This window comes from Sphaerodactylus townsendi, linkage group LG04, assembly GCF_021028975.2.
Source record: "Sphaerodactylus townsendi isolate TG3544 linkage group LG04, MPM_Stown_v2.3, whole genome shotgun sequence".
Taxonomy (NCBI): domain Eukaryota; kingdom Metazoa; phylum Chordata; class Lepidosauria; order Squamata; family Sphaerodactylidae; genus Sphaerodactylus; species Sphaerodactylus townsendi.
The window spans coordinates 3,443,772-3,463,958 of record NC_059428.1 but is presented as its reverse complement, the minus strand read 5'-3'; the positions used below and the strand labels follow the sequence as shown (position 1 = coordinate 3,463,958).

Sequence of the window (20,187 nt, the reverse complement as noted above, 5' to 3'; positions counted from 1 at the left end):
CTAAAATACAGTTACCACAAACCACAGAGATGGGTCCCAAGCCAGTTGCCAACTCTGGGCTGCGAATGCCCAGGACATTCGGTGGTGGAGCTGGGAGGAACTTCAGTGGAGCACAAAACCGGAGAGACCCCCCCCTTCGAAGCAGCCATTCTCTCCAGGGGAAACTGAGGTCTAAGAGATTTTGAAAGATCTCCAGGCCCCACGTGGAGGCTGGCAACTCTAATCCCAATATAGAATCATAGAATCATAGAGTTGGAAGAGACCAGAGGGGCCATCCAGTCCCACCCCCTGCCATGCAGGAACCCACATTCAAAGCACCCCTGACAGATGGCCATCCAGCCTCTCTTTGAAAATCTTTATACTTTGTGTTTTTCCTACGTTGCATGGACAAAGTTGTTGGGAAAATGGAACATGATGCTATTCTGTGCCAGTCTTCCAGGAGGGCAGAAAGGACAACGTTGAACCACGTAAGGGCAAAGCTTCTTCGACAGCAAGCGAACAACGGAAGCGGACACCTCCAACATTTAAGAAGAGTAGTTTTGGATTTATACCCCGCCTTTCTCTCCTGTAAGGAGACTCAAGGTGGCTTACAAGCTCCTTTCCCTTCCTCTCCCCCCAACAGACACCTTGGGAGGCAGGTGGGGCTGAGAGAGTTCTGAGAGAACTGCGACTAGCCCAAGGTCACCGAGTTTGATTCCCCGCTCCTCCACCTAAGTGGCAGAGGCTTATCTGGTGAACCAGATGTGTTTCCACACTCCTACATTCCTGCTGGGTGACAGCAGCAGTGGCGTGGGAGGTTAAGAGCTTGTGTATCTTACCTGGAGGAACTGGGTTTGATTCCCGCGCTCGCAAAAGCCTCCAGAGCTGATGCAGGGAGCACCACCAAGGGGAATTCGAAGATTGAAAAGCGCAATTGCACTCCCACACACGCCAGCTGGGTGAGCTTGGGCTAGTCACAGCTTCTCGGAGCTCTCTCAGCCCCACCCACCTCGCAGGGTGTTTGTTGTGAGGGGGGAAGGGCAAGGAGATTGTCAGCCCCTTTGAGTCTCCTACAGGAGAGAAAGGGGGGATATAAATCCAAACTACTCCTCCTCCTCCTTCTTGTGCCAGTCCCAGTTCTCACCCTGTGAGGTAGGTGGGACTGAGAGAGTTCTGAGAGTACTGTGACTAGCCCAAGCTCACCCAGCAGGAATGTAGGAGTGGGGAAACACATCTGGTTCACCAGATAAGCCTCTGCCACTTAGCTGGAGGAGCGGGGAATCAAACCCGGTTCTCCAGATTGGAATCCACCTGCTCTTAACCACGACACCACGCTGGAGCCCATCCAAAACTGTCCCTCCTCTTCTACCTGTGCACCTGCGGATGTGGACAGAGCATAAGAACATAGGAACATAAGAACTAGCCTGCTGGATCAGACCAGAGTCCATCTAGTCCAGCTCTCTGCTACTCGCAGTGGCCCACCAGGTGCCTTTGGGAGCTCACATGCAGGAGGTGAAAGCAATAGCCTTCTGCTGCTGCTGCTGTTCCCGAGCACCTGGTCTGCTAAGGCATTTGCAATCTGAGATCAAGGAGGATCAAGATTGGTAGCCATAGATTGACTTCTCCTCCATAAATCTGTCCAAGCCCTTTTTAAAGCCATCCAGGTCAGTGGCCATCACCACCTCCTGTGGCAGCATCTTCCAAACACCAATCCCACGTTGCGTGAAGAAGTGTTTCCTTTTATTAGTCCTAATTCTTCCCCCCAGCATTTTCAGTGGATGCCCCCTGGTTCGAGCAGCACGCCAAAGCCTTAATTGCTGCAACACGGAGAGGGGAAGAAGAAAGAACCAAATGAGAACGGCCAGAGATTAAAATCTCAAGCATGTGGCCGTTTAGGCTTAAGCAGAGAATTAAAAGGTTAATGCCTAAATCAGATTCTCTAACCCACCAGCCAACTCCCAAGTTATGCAAAACAGCGGCTCAGTCAAGACTCCACACAGGGCAGTCCCTTTGCATATGTACTTGGAAGGAGGACTGGAATTAAGAGCTGGAGGCGGAGGAGTTTGGATTTATACCCCCCTTTCTCTCCTGTAAGGAGACACAAAGGGGCTGACAATCTCTTTTCCCTTTCCCGCCCCCCCCCCCCACAACAAACACCCTGTGAGGTAGGTGGGGCTGAGAGAGCTCCAAAGAACTGTGACTAACCCACGGTCATTCAGCTGGCAGGTGTTGGAGTGCACAAGCTAATCTGGCTCACCAGACAAGCCACCACAGCTCAAGTGGCGGAGTGGAGAATCAAACCCGGTTCTTCAGATTAGTGTGCACCTGCTCTTAACCACTACACCACGCTGGGACCTCAGTGGCCGAGGCGTAGTGCCAAGGGGACAGGGGGTGCGTGACACACCAGGCGGCGCCCCATGGAGGCTTTTCAGGGTCGTGGCGGGATCGGGACAGGGCACTCCGGGGCGGGACGTTCCAAGGGCTTGGAGGGGCACGCAGTATGCGTATGTACCAGGCGCACTTCCCCTCGCTCCATTCCTGCTCAGTGGCACGTAACGCATAAAGTCCATCCTTCGAAGCAACCATTTTCTCTGGAGGAACTGAGCTTTGTTGTCTGAAGATCACTTGTAATTCTGGGATATCTCCAAATCCACTAAGGCTAAGCCAAACCCCACCGCGCACCAGCAGCTATAAATCCCAACAAACCAAATACTGTCCACAAATGTCTTTGTCATTTTATATGTAAATACGCTTCTTCAACCAGAACAATAACTAATTTTTCTTATTGTTGGATCAACAGGTTTTTACAACGATCCAGCGGATACAAGGAAGACTCCACGTCCGTCAAAAATTCTCAAAACATCTACCTGCTCCATAACTCCGAGGAACACGCACAAAGGATTGGGAGACTCCGGATTGAATCCAGTGGTGGGATCCAAAAATTTAGTAGGTTCCCATGGTGGTGGGATTCAAACAGTGGCGTAGCGCCAATGGGGCTGGGCAGGGCACGACAGGGGCGTGGCCGGGAATTCTGGGGGCGGGGCATTAATAATTTCTCTGTTACTGTAAAAAACTCTTACTGTAAAAAATAAGTTCCTAATTTCCAGTTGGTATCTTTCTGTCCATAATTTAAACTCATTCTAGCAAGTCCCATCGTCTGCTGCCAACAGAAACGACTTCTCCTCTAATTGACTGCCTGTCAAATCATTAATACTTTCAAATACTTAATTTTGTTTCTAGAAATCAAAAGAAGGAGACTTTCCTTAAACCAGGAACTTGACCATATTTCTAAAACATGTTTTTAAAACAGCCCAACAGGGAGAATTATCCCGTTTTCTACCTTCGCTAACCAGCCACATGGGAAACAAGGGGACTTTATGATTTTTGGAATTTCTAACGGAAAAGCAGACCCAATGAGTAACCCCCTCTCGGCACACACAAATAATGAGTAACCCCCTCTCGGGAACTGGTGAGAACCTGCTGGATCCCACCTCTGATTGAATCCCTATTCCACCATGGTAGCTCACTTGGTGACCTGGGGCCAGTCAAATGGTCTCAGCCTAACTTACCTCGCAGGGCCGTTGTGAAGATAAAATAGAGAAGAGGACGACCTAAGCTATTTTGGGTCCCCCCTGAGGGGACAAGCTGGGTAGAAGCAAAGGAAGTAATGAAATGAAAGTCGTCACGAGATGTGTGCATGTATTTGAGTCCAGTCCATGCAATTGTTTCATATGTTGTTTTTCCACTAAAACAAAAAAAGGTTTATTGCAACCCAACCTTGGCACGTTTCTCTTTGCCGCACCACTGTGGCATCACCGAGACACGAGCGAAGGTCGAGCGCAACGGAGGCAGGTCTAATTTCCTACTGTCAGAAAATGCCTCTGCTGTGAAAGAGGCCCCCATTCGTGCAAACACAGCAAATCTTTCCTGGTAGGAAAACCTGCGCTGCTTGACTTTTGCACGGAGAAGGAGAAGAGGAGTTTGGATTCATACCTTTGCCTTTCTCTCCTGTAAGGAGTCTCAAAGCGGCTGACAAACTCCTTCCCTTCCTCTCCTCGCCACAGACACCTGGCGAGGGTAGGAGGGGCTGAGAGAGTTCGGAGAGAACTCGTGACTGGCCCAAGATCACCCAGCAGGCTTCATGTGCAGGAGCAAGGAAACAAATCCGGTTCACCAGACCAGCTCGTTTGGAGAAGAGAGGAATCAAACCTGGTTCTCCAGATTACAGACGAATCACCCTACTTGCTCTCATGAACTAGGTGGAAGCAAGTCTGGTCCTGTTTTATTTGGCTGGGTATAGGGTACAAAAGTACCACGCATTGTCTTTCCCAGGCTGGGTATAGGGTACAAAGGTACCACGCATTGTCTTTCCTGCTTCTTCAGAAAAGAGTGATGCACGAATTCCCAGTCTTGGCACGCACCTACTAGGCCAGGGGTGGGCAATTATTTTTTCCATGGGGCCGCAAAAGAAACAGAAAATATTGTGGAGGGCCGGGCCAAAAGGCTGAACTCAATTCTGCATAATAGGGGCTGATAAGTGACAGACAGGTGCACAGATCAACTCGGAATCAGTGGCAACAGTTCTGCACACAACACTATTTGGCACAAAGAATCACAGGCTTAACCTACCTGCAGAGTTGTCCACTGTGACAATCAAGCAAATTAGGGGAGACTTAAGTCCCTTGACCTACTTTTCATCGACTGGCGCTTTTTTTGAAAGCCCGTGAAGCGGTTGCCTTGGCTGCGGCCATGAAGACTTTCAAAGCTCGCTCCAGCGGAAGTGACGCTTTTGAAAGCCCGCGGCTGGCAACCAAGGCAACAAACTTTCAAGAACGCCCAGAAACTTTTCTTGGCAGTGGCCTTTCTCCGAAGAGCCCTTTCGGCAGTGGCAAGGTGAGGAGGGTTAAGCGGAAGAATGAGCAGCGGTTCTAAACAAGGTCCTCTTAAGACCGGTCAGGTCTGTCATACGGGCCAGTCAGGGTCATCCGGCGGGCCGGATGTGGCCAGACCGTTATAATGCGAGTCTGTACTAGGCCCTGACGGATAATGGCTTCGTCAATCTCATCAGATCTGGGAAGCTAAGTAGGGTCAGCCCTGGTTAGCACTCGGATGGGAAACCATCTAGGAAGTCCAGATTCGCTATTTATTTATTTGTTTGTTTGTATATTGCATTTCTTATAGCATCCATCTCCGAAGGGCTCTGGGCAATGTACAACATATAAAATTCAATAGTATAACACCCAATTACAGACATAAAACCAGTTAAAATTAATAAATACAGTACAAAAATAATACAGAAATAGATGGCGAGATGGCAATCCAGTTTGTATCACGAGGGGAGACGTGGCAGCATAGCAGCAGCATCAGATTATACACAGTTCACCCACCAGTTGAAATATAGGGGATGACAATTCAACTGCTAACCCCCCACAAAAGCCCAGCGGAATAATTCCATTTCGCAAGCCCTGCAGAAGTGTTCAAGGTCCCGCATGGCACGGACAGATGGTGGCAAAGAGTTCCTCTATGCAGAGACAGGCAATGGCAAACGATCTAGACACTATACTCTTATTGATCCCAGACTTGCATCGGCCAGAATGGTGTTGGCCTTCTTGGCTGCCACATCACACTGCTGACTCGTGTTCAGTTTTGTGGTCTACTAAGACTCCTAGATCCCTTTCACATGTACTGATGTCAAGCCAAGGGTCACCCATCCTGTATCTGTGTATTTCATTTTTTCTGCCTAAGTAAAGTATTTTACATTTATCTCTGTTGAAATTTATTTTGTTAGTTTTGGCCCAGCTCTCTATAATCTGTCTGGATCATTTTGAATCCTGCCCCTGTCCTCCAGGGTATTAGCGCCCCTCCTAGCTTAGCATCATCTGCAAATTTGATTAACATTCCCTCTATTCCATTATCCAAAACACTGAATAGCACTGGGCCCAGGACAGAACCCTGTGGCACCCCACAACTCACTTCTCTCCAGGATGAAAATGAGCCACTGATGAGCACTCTTTGTGTTGGGACAGTCAACCAATTACAAATTCATTTAACAGTTGCATTGTCTACTCCACCTCTTTCCAGCTTACTCACAAGAATGTCATGGGGCACCTTCTCAAAGGCCTTACTAAAATCAAGGTATGCTATGTCCACAGCATTCCCTTCATCTACCAAGTTAGTCACTCTATCAAAAAAAAGAGGTAAGATTAGTCTGGCATGACTTGTTTTTGAGAAACCCATGTTGATTTTCAGTGATCACATTATTCCCTTCCAAGTGCTTACAGACTGTCTCCTTAACGATCTGCTCTAGAATATTTCCTGGTAAGAAGAAGTTCGAAGAAGCAGCCGGGAAGAAGTTGTGGATTGATCTACAATCCAGCTGTCATGTATATCCTGAAATGGGTATAGATGTGTATATAAGTCCTCTGAAGATGCCAGCCACAGATGCAGGCGAAACGTCAGGAGAATGCTACTGGAACACAGCCATACAACCCAGAAAACCCACAACATCCTAGTGATTCCGGCTGTGAAAGCTCACAATGTATATAAGTCCTTTCTCCATTTCTGCTTTTAATTGCTAACATGCAGATCTGTATCCTCTTGTCTTTTTTCAAAGGAGAATCGATATTCTCTGGCAATGTGCTGTAAAGCCAAAGTCTGGATATTTATTTCACCTTAAAATGTCTGAAAGCTGCTGACATCCGATACAAAGACATTCTCACTGAGCAAGGTTCCCACAAGCTAGAAATTAAGAACATTTTCTTCTTTTTAAAAGAAGATCATCTTTTTTTTACAGTGATTCTCCAAACCCTCTGAATCACTCTGGCAAACAAGAAAGAGCAATGACGGGTCTTTGGTTACCTGATGCAATCAACGCCGCTTACAAAATAAGCGCCAAAGATGGAGATTACGGATGATTCCGCGCCGAATTTTGCTAAACTGCAGTGCCCTTTAAAAACAACTTCCGCCATAACTGTCATGCCAGATCTGGATGCTGAAATTTAATCAATCCCATCAGATCTCAGAAACTTCGCTTGCAAAACGGCAGGGCGCGGAAGCGAGAATTGATGGTGGGATCAAGAATTTTAATGGCACAGGTTCCATGGTGGTGGGATTCAAACTGTGGTATTAGCGTAATGGGGCACAAATTTGAGGGAGCCGACGAGGTATGGCGAACATTCAGAGGTGGGGCATTCCTGGTTGGGGCTGTGGCAAGAACACAACGGCGCGGTTAACGGCCCGGAAACGAATACCTGCCTTGAAGCGCGAAAGGTACCTCGCCGCCGGTGCACCTCCTGCTGAACTGCTTCAAGTTCATGGCTACTGCTGGGAAGTAACTTAAGGCAAAATCGCGTGTAAAATCGCAGTAGTAGCCTCGGCACAAATAATTATTAACCTATACCGGGGAACCTGTGAGGAACCTGCTGGATCCCCACCTCTGGAACTAAGCACCACGGGGTATGTGTGTCCTGCCCTGCGGCACTTCACCGCGAATCACGTACACTGGCACACGCCTATGCGATGCACCCCACTGAAAGCTGGCCCTTGTAAGTCCTTGGATGGGAGACCACCAAGGAAGTCCAGGGTTGCTATGCAGAGGCAGCCAATGGCAAACCACCTCTGAATGTCTTTTCTCCTGAGCTGGACAGCCAAGGTTAGCCTTATCCCATTACATCTCAGAAACGAAGCGGAGTTGGCCCTTGAAAGTCCTTGGATGGGAGAACACCAAGGAAGTGCAGGGTTGCTATCCAATGGCAAACCACCTCTGAATGTCTTGTGCCTGACCTGGATGGCCTGGGCTCTCTGTGGCTCTCCAGGATCTCAAATGGAGGCCCTCCACAACCTCCTGACAGATCCTTTCAACTGGAGATGTCAGGAATTGAACCAGGATGTTCTGCCCGTGTAACCCCCCTGCTCAGAATGGGTTGACCCAGAAAGATTGGGAACTCAAAGCAGCAGCAGAAGGCTGCAGAGCCTTCATGTAGTTTAAGGAGGGAGGCGAGGCTACCGGGCTGGACCTTGGTTTTAATATAAACCTGAACAACCTTGTTAAAGGGAACTGCAAATGTTGTTGGGGAACTGAGTGGGAAGAGAGTTGTTTATTTTGCTATGTTGTAAATGTTGGAGTTTATTGTTTCCGGGGTTTGTGTGTGCTTTGTGAGAGTTCTCCTGGGGGCCTTCATCATGTTGAATCCTGTTCCGCACCAAGCCCTTAAGGTCTTCGGAACTAACCCACTTCAGTAAAGTTAGAAGAATTGGACTTGGCAGTTATCAGGAGACTGTAAATATAAGGACTTGAAAATGCAACCTGAACAGGACCTCGAAGTGTGATGTGAAATGTTGATGTTATATGTTAAGAAAGTAAACCATTTTGTTTTTTAAGATTTGTTGTTGTAAACTCATTCCAAGTTCTGCCCCACAGAACCCACAGATAGAAGTTACACCAGCAAGGTGAATTCGCTAGCCACAGCAACTCCCAATGGGACTTGCTCTCAAGTAAGTACGTAGGGCTTCACCCTTCGTTATTTCCATACCTGTCTTCAGCTTAGGTGCCAACAGACCCCTCCCCCAAGCCAAGAGAGTCCACTTTTTTACAGGCAGAGAAGAGGTTTAAAATCCTGGTTGTGCCAATGCTGTTCGAAGACCCAAAACAGAGGCAGGTTGAAAAGTTGCCAGCATCCCCCCCACCTCCCGCAAAATTTATTTGGGCAGAATTAGAGGAATAATGACATCTCATACCCAAATAGCAAGATTTATGATCTCTGGGGGAATAACGAAACGGCTGTGGAGTCACAGAGACCGCAGAGAGAGACATCGAGAGAGAGAGAGAGAGAGAGGAGAGAGAACCGATGCGCCGGCTGAGCTTGCTCCAACAGAGAATTGAATTGCAGTATTAGCAAATCTTAACCACGCTTTTGAATTTCAGGCAAGAAAATGACAGGGTTCCCTTCCCGCTCCCTGAGAAATGCAGGGCCAGTGACCTGGTACAGCCTCCCAGAGAGGGGAAGAGGAGCATTCCAGTGCGAATAAGAAGTGCTGTGTTGGCAAGAGAAAGAGAGGGGTTTTGTGAAGAAGAAGAAGAAGAAGAAGAAGAAGAAGAAGAAGAAGAAGAAGAAGAAGAAGAAGAGGAAGAAGAAGAAGAAGAAGAGGAGGAGGAGGAGAGAAGAGGAAGAGGAGGAGGAGGAGGAGGAAGAGGAGAAGAGGAAGAAGAAGAAGAAGAAGAGGAGGAGGAGGAGGAGAAGAGGAGGAGGAGGAGGAAGAGGAGAAGAAGAGGAGAAGAAGAGAAGAGGAAGAAGAAGAAGAAGAAGAAGAGGAAGAGGAAGAAGAAGAAGAGGAGGAGGAGGAGAGAAGAGGAAGAGGAGGAGGAGGAGGAGAAGAGAAGAGGAAAAGAAGAAGAGGAGGAGGAGGAAGAGGAGAAAAAGGAGAAGAGGAAGAGAAGAGGAAGAAGAGGAAGGGGAAGAGGAGGAAGAGGAGGAGGAGAGAAGAGGAAGAGGAGGAGGAGGAAGAGGAGGAAGAGGAGAAGAAGAGAAGAGGAAGAAGAAGAAGAGGAGGAGGAGGAGAAGAGAAGAGGAAGAGGAGAAGAAGAGGAGGAGGAGGAGGAAGAGGAGAAGAAGAGAAGAGGAAGAAGAAGAAGAGGAGGAAGAGGAAGAGGAAGAAGAAGAGGAGGAGGAGGAGGAAGAGGAGAAGAAGAAGAGAAGAGGAAGAGGAGAAGAGGAAGAGGAAGAGGAAGAAGAGGAAAAGAAGAAGAGGAGGAGGAGGAAGAGGAGAAAAAGAACAGGAGAAGAGGAAGAGAAGAGGAAGAGGAGAAGAAGAAGAAGAGGAAGAGGAAAAGAAGAAGAGGAAGAACAAGAAGAAGAAGAGGAGGAGGAAGAGGAGGAGGAGTAGTTTGGATTTATACTCCCCATTTCTTTCTCTCCTGTAAGGAGACTCAAGGTGGCCTACAAGCTCCTTTCCCTTCCTCTCCCCACAACAGACACCTGGTGAGGCAGGTGGGGCTGAGAGAGTTCCGAGAGAACTGTGACCAGCCCAAGGTCACCCAGCAGAAATATAGGAGTGGGGAAACACATCTGATTCACCAGATAAGCCTCCGCCACTCAGGTGGAGGAGCGGGGAATCAAACCCAGTTCTCCCGATTAGAATCCACCTGCTCTTAACCACGACACCACGCTGGCTCTACACCACTACCCCTGCAAAGAAAGAAAAGGATTGGCATACAGATGGTCCCAGGCTCAATTCCCAGCATCCCCAGGTGGGAATGCGATGGGAAAGGCCTCTGCCTGTGATCCCAGAAAGCCACCAAGCGGGGCCGTGACTCCGTGGCACAGCATCAGCTTGGCATGAGGAAGGTCGCCGGTTCGGTCCCCGGCATCTCCAGTTAAACAAACCAGTCTGTAGGTGGTGTGAAAGACCTATAGAACCACGGGGAGAGGCCATAGCTCTGTGGAAGATCATCTACTTAGCATGCGGAAGATTTCAGGTTTGATCGCCGGTCTTTCCAGTTGAAAAGGGCCAGGCAGTAGGTGGTGTGAAAGACCACGTACCAGAGATGCTGGACAGTCACGGAGAGGGGCCGCAACTCAGCGGGAGAACATCTGCCCGACATGCAGAAGGTCACCGGTTCAATCCTTGGAATCTCCCGTTAAAAGGACCAGCAGTAGGTGATCGGAAAGACCTCTTCTTGACCCCTGGAGAGCAGCTCCAAGTAGAGGGGTCTGCAACCTGTGGCTCTCCAGATGTTCGTGGGCGACAATTCCCATCAGCCCGTCAGCAGGGCCATGCTGGCAGGGGCTGATGGGAATTGTAGTCCACAAACATCTGGAGAGCCACGGGTTGCAGACCCCTGGAGTTGCACTGTCTACTCCACATCTTTCCAGCTTACTCGCAAGAATATCATGGGGCACCTTCTCAAAGGCCTTACTAAAATCAAGGTATGCAAAGTCCATAGCATTCCCTTCATCTACCAAGTTAGTCACTCTATCAAAAAAAGAGATAAGATTAGTCTGGCATGACTTGTTTTTGAGAAACCCATGTTGATTTTCGGTGATCACATTATTCCCTTCCAAGTGCTTACAGACTGTCTCCTTAATGATCTGCTCTAGAATACTTCCTGGTAAGAAGAAGTTCAAAGAAAAAGCCAGGAAGAAGTTGTGGATTAATCTACAATCCAGCTGTCATTTATATCCGGAAACGGGCATAGATGTGTATATAAGTCCTCTGAAGATGCCAGCCACAGATGCAGGCGAAATGTCTGGAGAGAATGCTACTGGAACACAGCCATACAACCCAGAAAACACACAAGGCTCAGATTCAGTAAATGGCAGCTTCGTATCTTTGTGCCTTTCCTTCCGGGGGCCCCGGCGCTTATCAACAGCCGCAGGCTGGCTTGCCAATTGTCTCCTGCTCCTGCATTTTTAACCAGGAGCTCAGCACAAGAATAATATCGCAGCAAGCAGGCAAACATGGATTATCCACTGCAAAAAGCTTCAATGGACACCTTTTTGCAGGTGAAGCCATCATTGTTGGCACTAGAGCAAGCTAGATGGTTTCTGACGGTCACCTGGCGACCCTGTTCGCTTCCGATCGGAGAGGGGAGAGAGAATCTCGGTTCGGAAGGAAAGTCAGAGTTCTTCTACATTCACGGTAGTCAGATGGGCAACGCTAGGGATCCTAGCAGCTCCTAGCAGGTTTCTTGTTGTGTTTCCATTCTTTTTTCATTTATTTATTTGTTTGTTTGTTCGACTTTTATACCACCCACCCCCGGAGGGAGAACAACATTCTATTTTAAAAATAGAATCATAGAGCTGGAAGAGACCCTAGGGGTCATCCAGTCCAACCCCCGGCCATGCAGGAACACACAATCAAAGCACTCCTGACAGATGGCCACCCAGCCTCTGCTTAAACACCTCCAAAGAAGGAGACTCCACCACACTCCGAGGCAGTGAATTCCACTGTCGAACAGCCCTGATGGTCAGGAAGTTATCCCTGATGTTTAGGTGGAATCTCTTTTTCGGCACCTTGAACCCATGACTCCGTGTCCTAGTCTCTGATGCAGCAGAAGACAAGCTTGCTCCCTCACCAACACGACATCCCTTCAGATATCTAAACATGGCTATCATGTCACCTCTTCACCTTCCCTTCACCAAACTAAACATCCCCAGCTCCCTAAGTCTCCCTTTGTAGGGCATGGATTCCAGACCTTTGACCATTTTGGTTGCCCTCCTCTAGACCCGTTCCAGCTTGTCAATATCCTTCTTAAACTGCAGCGCCCAAAACTGAACACAGTACTCCAGATGAGGTCTGACCAATGCAGGTCAGAGCACGCAGCCACTATTTCACAGTTTCAGCAATTCTTAATATAATACAAGATGGTGATAATAAATAGTTCAGAAATATAATAAATCAAATAAATCAAGCATATTTACTACATGTGTTTCATATTTCTCATGAGGGGATGCAGCATTTTGCTGTGACGTACACACACAATGCAACAACCTTTAGCAGCAGTGGCGTAGGAACCGGGTTTGATTCCCAGCTCTGCCGCCTGAGCTGTGGAGGCTTATCTGGGGAATTCAGATTAGCCTGTGCACTCCCACACACGCCAGCTGGGTGACCTTGGGCTAGTCACAGTTCTTCGGAGCTCTCTCAGCCCCACCTACCTCACAAGGTGTTTGTTGTGAGGGGGGGAAGGGCAAAGAGATTGTCAGCCCCTTTGAGTCTCCTGCAGGAGAGACGGGGGGATATAAATCCAAACTCTCTTCTCTGCGTTATTTGCAAAAGAGGCATAGTGCCCAGTTCAAGGGCATCCTCGTTCCCTTGGGAGGTTTGGGTGCCTCTCATGCAGCTGACTGAAGCGCTCGATTGTGTTTCCAGAGTGATGTGATCGGCACCTCTCAACCCACACAACGCTCAGCCTTGCCTGAGCCACAGCCGCAAGACACCAACCTCAGCTCTATGATCGAGGACCAAAGTTACCAACTCCAGGTTTTGGAAATTCCTGGAGATTTTTGCGTATGTTTCTAGAGAAGGCAGAGTCCGGGGAAAGAACCACAGCAGACTATAATGCTGAAGACTCCACCCTATATAATAGTCAATTGTTCCAGGGAAAGCAATTTCTGTCCACTGGAATTCCTGGAGACTTCCAGGCAGATGAGTATCGGGGGGGGGGGGGGATGGCGCCCGGGGACACTACCTGCCCTGGGTGTCCCCTGCCGCGCTCGGGGCGGGGGTGGCTCAGACGGGCACTGCAGCGACAGGCGGGCTCCTGGGCCGCCCTACTGCTGTGGTGCCTGTTGGGGCCACACACGCCCTGAGCCTCCCTGCAGGCCCCCTCCTGCCCTCCACAGGCCCTTGGATGGGTGCCGTGGCAACAGGCCGGCTCCCCTGTGCCAACCTAGCTCTTCCAAGCTGGGTCAGCACAGGGGAGGGGGGCGATTTTGCCCGCACCATTGCGCCCTGGGTCATTTGCCCCCCTGTTCCCGTTGTAGATACGCCACTGCTTTCAGGAGGATGGCAACTCTATCGGGAGAATCCTATACAAGTGGTGCCAGTTCCCAGGAACAGACCCAACGTCGCCAGCTGTAGAAAACGGCTCCCCCTTCCCGGCGCTAAGCCAGCCGTGCATTTACTCAAGAGCTGTAAATCCTGAGATTCATTAAAGCCGTCTTTTTCTCTCTCACACACAGATTACGGCTCTTCTCTCCAAGTGCCGGCCGGGATGCAAACCAATGGAGGTTCCTTCCAACAGCTTATAAAAATAGCTCCTCCGGGTCAGAGGCCACAAGGCAGATACAAAAATCCTGCCTCAAACTCTGCTTTGCGTGGAACGTGGCTTTGCAGCCCAACGCACCGGGCTGGTCTTTGTGGCCATTTCGGGGGCAGCAAACCCTGGTTGGCTAGGAGAATAAAAAAGAAGGGGTCTTGGAGATATGGGCATGGAGTTGGAGGGGGTAAGGCTGGACCTGAAGAGAGGGTATAATGCTATGGAGCAGGGCGCCCACTAACACTAGTCCTGGGACCCACCAAATGTTTTTGGAGAACTTTTCCAACAAGGCAAGTCAGGCCCCTAGACTTTCTGGAACCCTTAACCCTTTCTTTAGCATTCAATTGACACCGATACCAGTTGAAGCCAAAGCCCGCTGGCCTCCTCTTTCACAGCAATAATAAACTGTGGGTATTCCTTTTCAAGTGTCTTTTTCTTTTAGAAGACACACCTGGGTTACCCCAAACATCTGGCAAAGGCATGAACCGAACAGAGGGAAAGGAAACGGCCCTGGGCTTGGAAGAAATAAGAGCTGGTTGGAAATAAACGGCAGGACCGGAGAACGTGATGATGGAGAAAACAAGACTTCAACATTTAAAGCTATAAAAAAAATTATCTATGTATATATGTACGTATGTATGTATGTGTGTATGTGTGTGTGTGTGTGTCTGTCTGTCTATCTATGTGTATTTATATATGTATGTATGTGTTTCTATATATATATATATAGAAGAAGAAGAAGGAGGAGGAGGAGGAGGAGGAGGAGGAGGAGGAGGAGTTTGGATTTATATCCCCCTTTTCTCTCCTGCAAGGAAACTCAAAAGGGCTAACAATCTCCTTTCCTTCCCCCCACCCCACAACAAACACTCAGTGTGTGTATGTATGTATGTATGTATGTATGTATGTATGTATGTATGTATGTATCTATCTGTGTGTGTGTATGTATGTATGTATGTATGTATGTATGTATGTATGTATCCATCTATCCATCCATCCATCCATCCATCTATCCATCCTCCCTCTATCCATCTATCCATCCTCCCTCTATCCATCCTCTATCCATGCTCTATCCATCTATCTATGTGTATGTATGTATGTATGTATGTATGTATGTATGTATGTATGTATGTATGTATGTATGTATGTATGTATGTATGTATCTCTGTATGTATGTATGTATGTATGTATGTATGTATGTATGTATGTATGTATGTATGTATGTATCTATCTATCTATCTATCTATCTATCTATCTATGTGTGTATATATATGTATGTATGTGTGTGTCTACATATGTATATATGTGTGTGTGTGTCTATATATGTATATATGTGTTTGTGTCTATATACATAGAAGAAGAAGAAGAAGAAGAAGAAGAAGAAGAAGAAGAAGAAGAAGAGGAGGAGGAGGAGGAGGAGGAGGAGGAGGAGGAGGAGGAGGAGGAGTTTGGATTTATATCCCCCCTTTCTCTCCTGCAGGAGACTCAAAGGGGCTGACAATCTCCTTGCCCTTCCCCTCTCACAACAAACAAACACCCTGTGAGGTGGGTGGGGCTGAGAGAGCTCCGAGAAGCTGTGACTAGCCCAAGGTCACCCAGCTGGCGTGTGTGGGAGTGCCCAGGCTAATCTGAACTCCCCAGATAAGCCTCCACAGCTCAGGCGGCAGAGCTGGGAATCAAACCCGGTTCCTCCAGATTAGATACACGAGCTCTTAACCTCCCACGCCACTGCTGCTCCACTGAGATATATATCTCAGTGAGTATTATCTGAATAGCAGAATGTTAGGTGAAATAAATAAGATGGGAAGGTGCTCTCTCAAATTGGCAGCATGTTTTTACTGAATATTAAGATCTGTCTTATTGTTATTTGCATATATACACAAATGTTTATTAGATGGTGCCATTTTTTCTTTTATGATGTTTTACTTTTGTATGTGTTTTCAGAAATAAATATGCAAATATTAAAGAAAGAGAACATGGGCTGATGGTAGGCACTAAGGTGGTCACCTTTGGCAGAAGAAGAGAAAAAGTTTGGATTTATACGCTGCTTTTCTCTCCTGTAAGGAGTCCCAAGGCAGTTTACAAGCTCCTTTCCCTTCCTCTCCCCACAACAGACACCTGGTGAGGTTGGTGGGGCTGAGAGAGTTCGGAGAGAACTGTGGCCCTTTCCGCACAAATGTCCTAAAACATTTCTAAAACATTTTCAGCCCCCACCCCCCCCCTTCCCTTGTCTGCACTCATCCCCTTGAAACAATTCCTGGCCACCATTATTATTTTCTTTTTATGTTTTAAGTTCTGTGTCGAATCGGCGCTTCAGTGCTTCACAAGACTCATTTTGCATTCTCTGCTCCTCGTACACTCAACGCTTTGGAGATTCTCCTCCCACACAATAAAGGAACAAACAAATGCGGCAAATAAACAGGAGAGGGGGAGCAAGGTCAGAAAATAGCAACGAGGAAGAAATTCAGGAAGGCAGAGAAGTGAGAGACACGCGACTGAAGATGTTTCCAAAATGTTTCAGCCAGAGAATCGCTTTAAAAGCAGATTTAATTTTAAATGTTTCGAGGCTGGAAATAAAACGTCCGGGAGTCAAAACAGCTCAGAACTCCAGCTCAGAAAATGGTTAATTTCCTGCCTCAAGAAAAATGAATTGTGTGGAAAATCTGCTGCGACTAGCCCGACGTCACCCAGCAGGCTTCATGTGGAGGAGAGGGGAATCAAACCCAGCTCTCCAGATTCAAATCTGGCACTCTTAACCGCTAGACCGCACCGGCTCTCGAAGGATTCCCCTTTGAAGTGGGAAAGAGGTGTGTCATCTAGAAGGTCAGATCTGGCTGCGGGTTTCTTACCGATTTGCACAACCAGCAATTACAGTTGGAAGCACTCTGGCTCTATTCTGGATACGGATGCAAAGTCAGGGCTTTGGAGAAAAGCTGTGGAATAACTTTCCTTTTGTAACAGGTTGCGGGTTTACTGGTTGTGGAGCACGAGGCGCATTAAAAGCGTGCCTTCCCACGATTTTATCCTTGATCCGCTCACTAAAACCTCCTTCTGGGGAGGTTTTAATGAATTGGGTTACGGGACGCCGTTATTATTGTTTTGACCGCTGTTTAAATGGTTTTTAGTGGTTTTTAATGGATTTTAGTAAATATGGTCACTATTGTGACCCTTGTTACACATTGTATACATACTGATATTGTTGTGCACCGCCCAGAGCCCCTAGGGGATGGGGCGGTCTATAAATTTAAATAATTAATAAATAAATAAATAAAACATTTTAGTCCTGTGGTTACATTTGATGGTTGAAGATCTCAGCAAAAAGCCATTGAAAGTGCAGAAACTCAATTAGCCTGTCTTAGACAAGACTGGAACCCTTTGCTCACCGGGACTCACAACAAACACAAGAATTTCCCGTTAATGAATCAGGGTAAGAATAGGGTCCCCTAAACTTCCTGATAGTAAGGGCTGTCCAACAGTGGAATCATAGAGTTGGAGGAGACCCCCAAGGGCCATCCAGTCCAACCCTTTGCAACGCAGGAATACACAATCAAAGCACTCCTGACTGGGCTTTGTGGCCATCCAGCCTCTCTTGAAAAACCTCCAAGGAAGGAGACTCTGCTACTCTCTGAGGGAGTGCATTCCACTGTCGAACAACCCTGACAGTCAAGAGATTTTTCCTGATGTTTAGGTGGAATCTCTTTCCCTTCACCTCGAATCCATCACTTCGTGTCCTAATCTCTGAGGCAGCAGAAAACAAGCTTGCTCCCTCTTCGACATGACATCCCTTCCAATATTGAAACATGGCTATCAAATCACCCCTTAACCTTCTCTTCTCCAGACGAAACATCCCCAGCTCCATGTCTGTCCTTGTAGGGCCGAGTTGGCGAACCTTTGGCACTCCAGATGTTATGGACTACAATTCCCATCAGCCCCTGCCAGCATGGCCAATTGTAGGGGTTGATGGGAATTGTAGTTCATAACAGCTGGAGTGCCAAAGATTCGCCACCACTGTCGCAGGGCATGGATTCCAGACCTTTTACCATTTTGGTTGACCTCCTCTGGACCTTGTCAATATCATTCCTGAATTGCGATGCTCAGAACTGCACATAACAATCTGGTCCCATTCTTCCTGGTCCTTGTATCTGGAAATGCCTGGGATCGAACCTCAGACCTTCCTGTATCCCAAAACCACAGTCTCCCTCAGCTAATAGTGGGAATGGTGACTTTCTACCGAGGAGTGCGAGGCCAAGGACTCTCGAGCTGGCACACTGTGACTCTTGTTCCTGCCTGGAAGAAAGAACCTGCGCCTTCATCCTGACACAGCTGTTTAGGTCCTGAGCTATTTTTGTCTCTCTTCAAAGGGGCACGAAGCTGGGAGGTGTCTTTCTAACCCCTTCCCTTCCGTCCTTCTGACATGTCTCGACAGTTCCAATTATACCGAGCTTTCCGTTCCCGTCAGACGTGGAAATTGCAATCTGTCCAAATTATGAGTTGTGGGCTTCGCTTTTTGTCTGACGCTTTTAAATATATATATTTCGGCACCTGCGTTTTCGGCTCCCGTCTCGTCTCTTTTGCACGGAACGTGCTAATTACTCGATAGCTTTTCTCCACTTTCTTGGTTCGGAGGTCCGTCTCCTGCTGACGCTTCGTGCAAATCACTTTGACAGGGAGATCTCCGTCAGGCGTATCTTCGAGACCGCATCACCCCATAGGTCCCTACACGGCCTCTCTGTTCGGCTGAGGCCAATCTATTGGTGGTCCCTGGCCCCTCAATGATGCAGCTGGCCTCCACGCGGGCCAGGGCCTTTACGGCTCTGGCCCCGGCCTGGTGGAACGCTCTTCCTCCAGCTGTCCTGGCCCTGCGGGACCTCGGCGAGTTCTGCAGGGCCTGTAAGACGGAGTTGTTCCGCCGGGCCTTTGGAGGGACCAGCCGCTGAAGGTGCCCCCCCCTTTAGCTCAACATCTGGGTCCTTTCCATCTAATGGGACTCGCCATTCCCTCCCTCTTGGGGAGGATTTAAAATTAGGGTTTCTTGGACGCCTCTTATTATCTTACTGCTGTTTTTAGGAGCAGCAGCGGCGTAGGAGGTTAAGAGCTCGTGTATCTAATCTGGAGGAACCGGGTTTGATTCCCAGCTCTGCCGCCTGAGCTGTGGAGGCTTATCTGGGGAATTCAGATTAGCCTGTGCACTCCCACACACGCCAGCTGGGTGACCTTGGGCTAGTCACAGCTTCTCGGAGCTCTCCCAGCCCCACCCACCTCACAGGGTGTTTGTTTTGGGGGGGGGAAGGGCAAGGAGATTGTAAGCCCCTTTGAGTCTCCTGCAGGAGAGAAAGGGGGGATATAAATCCAAACTCCTCCTCCTCCTCCTCCTTTGTATTGAGATGTGTGTTGTACACTGCCCGGAGCCCCTCAGGGATGGGGTGGTATAAAAGTTTAAATAATAAATAAATAAAATAAACAAATAAATGTCCCCGTGCTGTGGCCATTTAGTCACGTGGGGGGCGGAAAATCGCTCCCCACACCCCTCCTCCTTCCCCCCGGGTCCATCCACTGACTTCAAGACCTTCAAAAAAGAAAGGCAGGGAATAAATCCACACTCTTCTTCTTCTTGCACCATGGTGGAACATCAGCTCAGCATGAAGAAGAGAAGAAGACTTTTGGATTTAAATCCCACCTTTCTGTCCTGTAAGGAGACTCAAGGCGGCTGACAAGCTCCTTTCCCTTCCTCTCCCCACAACAGACCCCTTGTGAGGAAGGTGGGGCTGAGAGAGTTCTGAGACAACTGTGACTAGCCGAAGGTCACCCAGCAGGAATGTAGGAGTGCGGAACACCAGGTTCACCAGATAGGCCTCTGCCACTCAGGTGGAGGAGTGGGGAATCAAACCCGGTTCTCCAGATCAGAATCCACCTGCTCTTAACTGCTACACCACGCTGGCTCACCACACGTGCAAAAGGTCCCAATCCTGATATCTCCAGTTAAAGTATCTGGCAGAAGGGGATGGAAAGACCTCTTGCTGAGGCCCTGTAGAGTCTGAGTTGACAATTTTGCTCTTGGCGTTTTATTCCAAAATTGGCAGCTTCTAAAAGAGAAGAAGAAGAAGAAGAAGAAGAAGAAGAAGAAGAAGAAGAAGAAGAAGAATTTGGGGTCTGCAGCATGAAACAAACAGGGATATTTCAAAATAATGTTTGACCCATTCTAGAACATGGCCTGAACGTGAAGATAGGTGTATCCACACATGAGTAGATATAGTGCAGTGGTGTCCAACTCTGGCGCTTTAGATGTTCATGGACTACAATTCCCAGAAGGGCATGCCAGCAGGGGCTGATGGGAATGATAGTCCATGAACTACAAATGTCAGAGTTGGACACCCCTGATATAGGGCACAACATCACAAATCAGCTATGTTTACAAGGGCACAGAAACCATTCGTATTCAGGAATCTTTTTTAGAG

General features: G+C 48.3%; 1 protein-coding gene across 1 annotated transcript in view; it reads left to right on the top strand.

Moving 5' to 3' along the window:
* The first annotated feature begins 4,728 nt into the window (after positions 1-4,728).
* RELT (RELT TNF receptor) overlaps positions 4,729-20,187 on the top strand; it is a 33,877-nt gene continuing 18,418 nt past the window's right edge. Inside the window, exons 1-3 of the mRNA XM_048493018.1 lie at positions 4,729-4,872; positions 12,847-12,943; positions 13,320-13,610. Of these exons, the coding sequence (XP_048348975.1) occupies positions 4,729-4,872; positions 12,847-12,943; positions 13,320-13,610 (532 nt within the window). The remainder of the gene's footprint in view (positions 4,873-12,846; positions 12,944-13,319; positions 13,611-20,187) is intronic.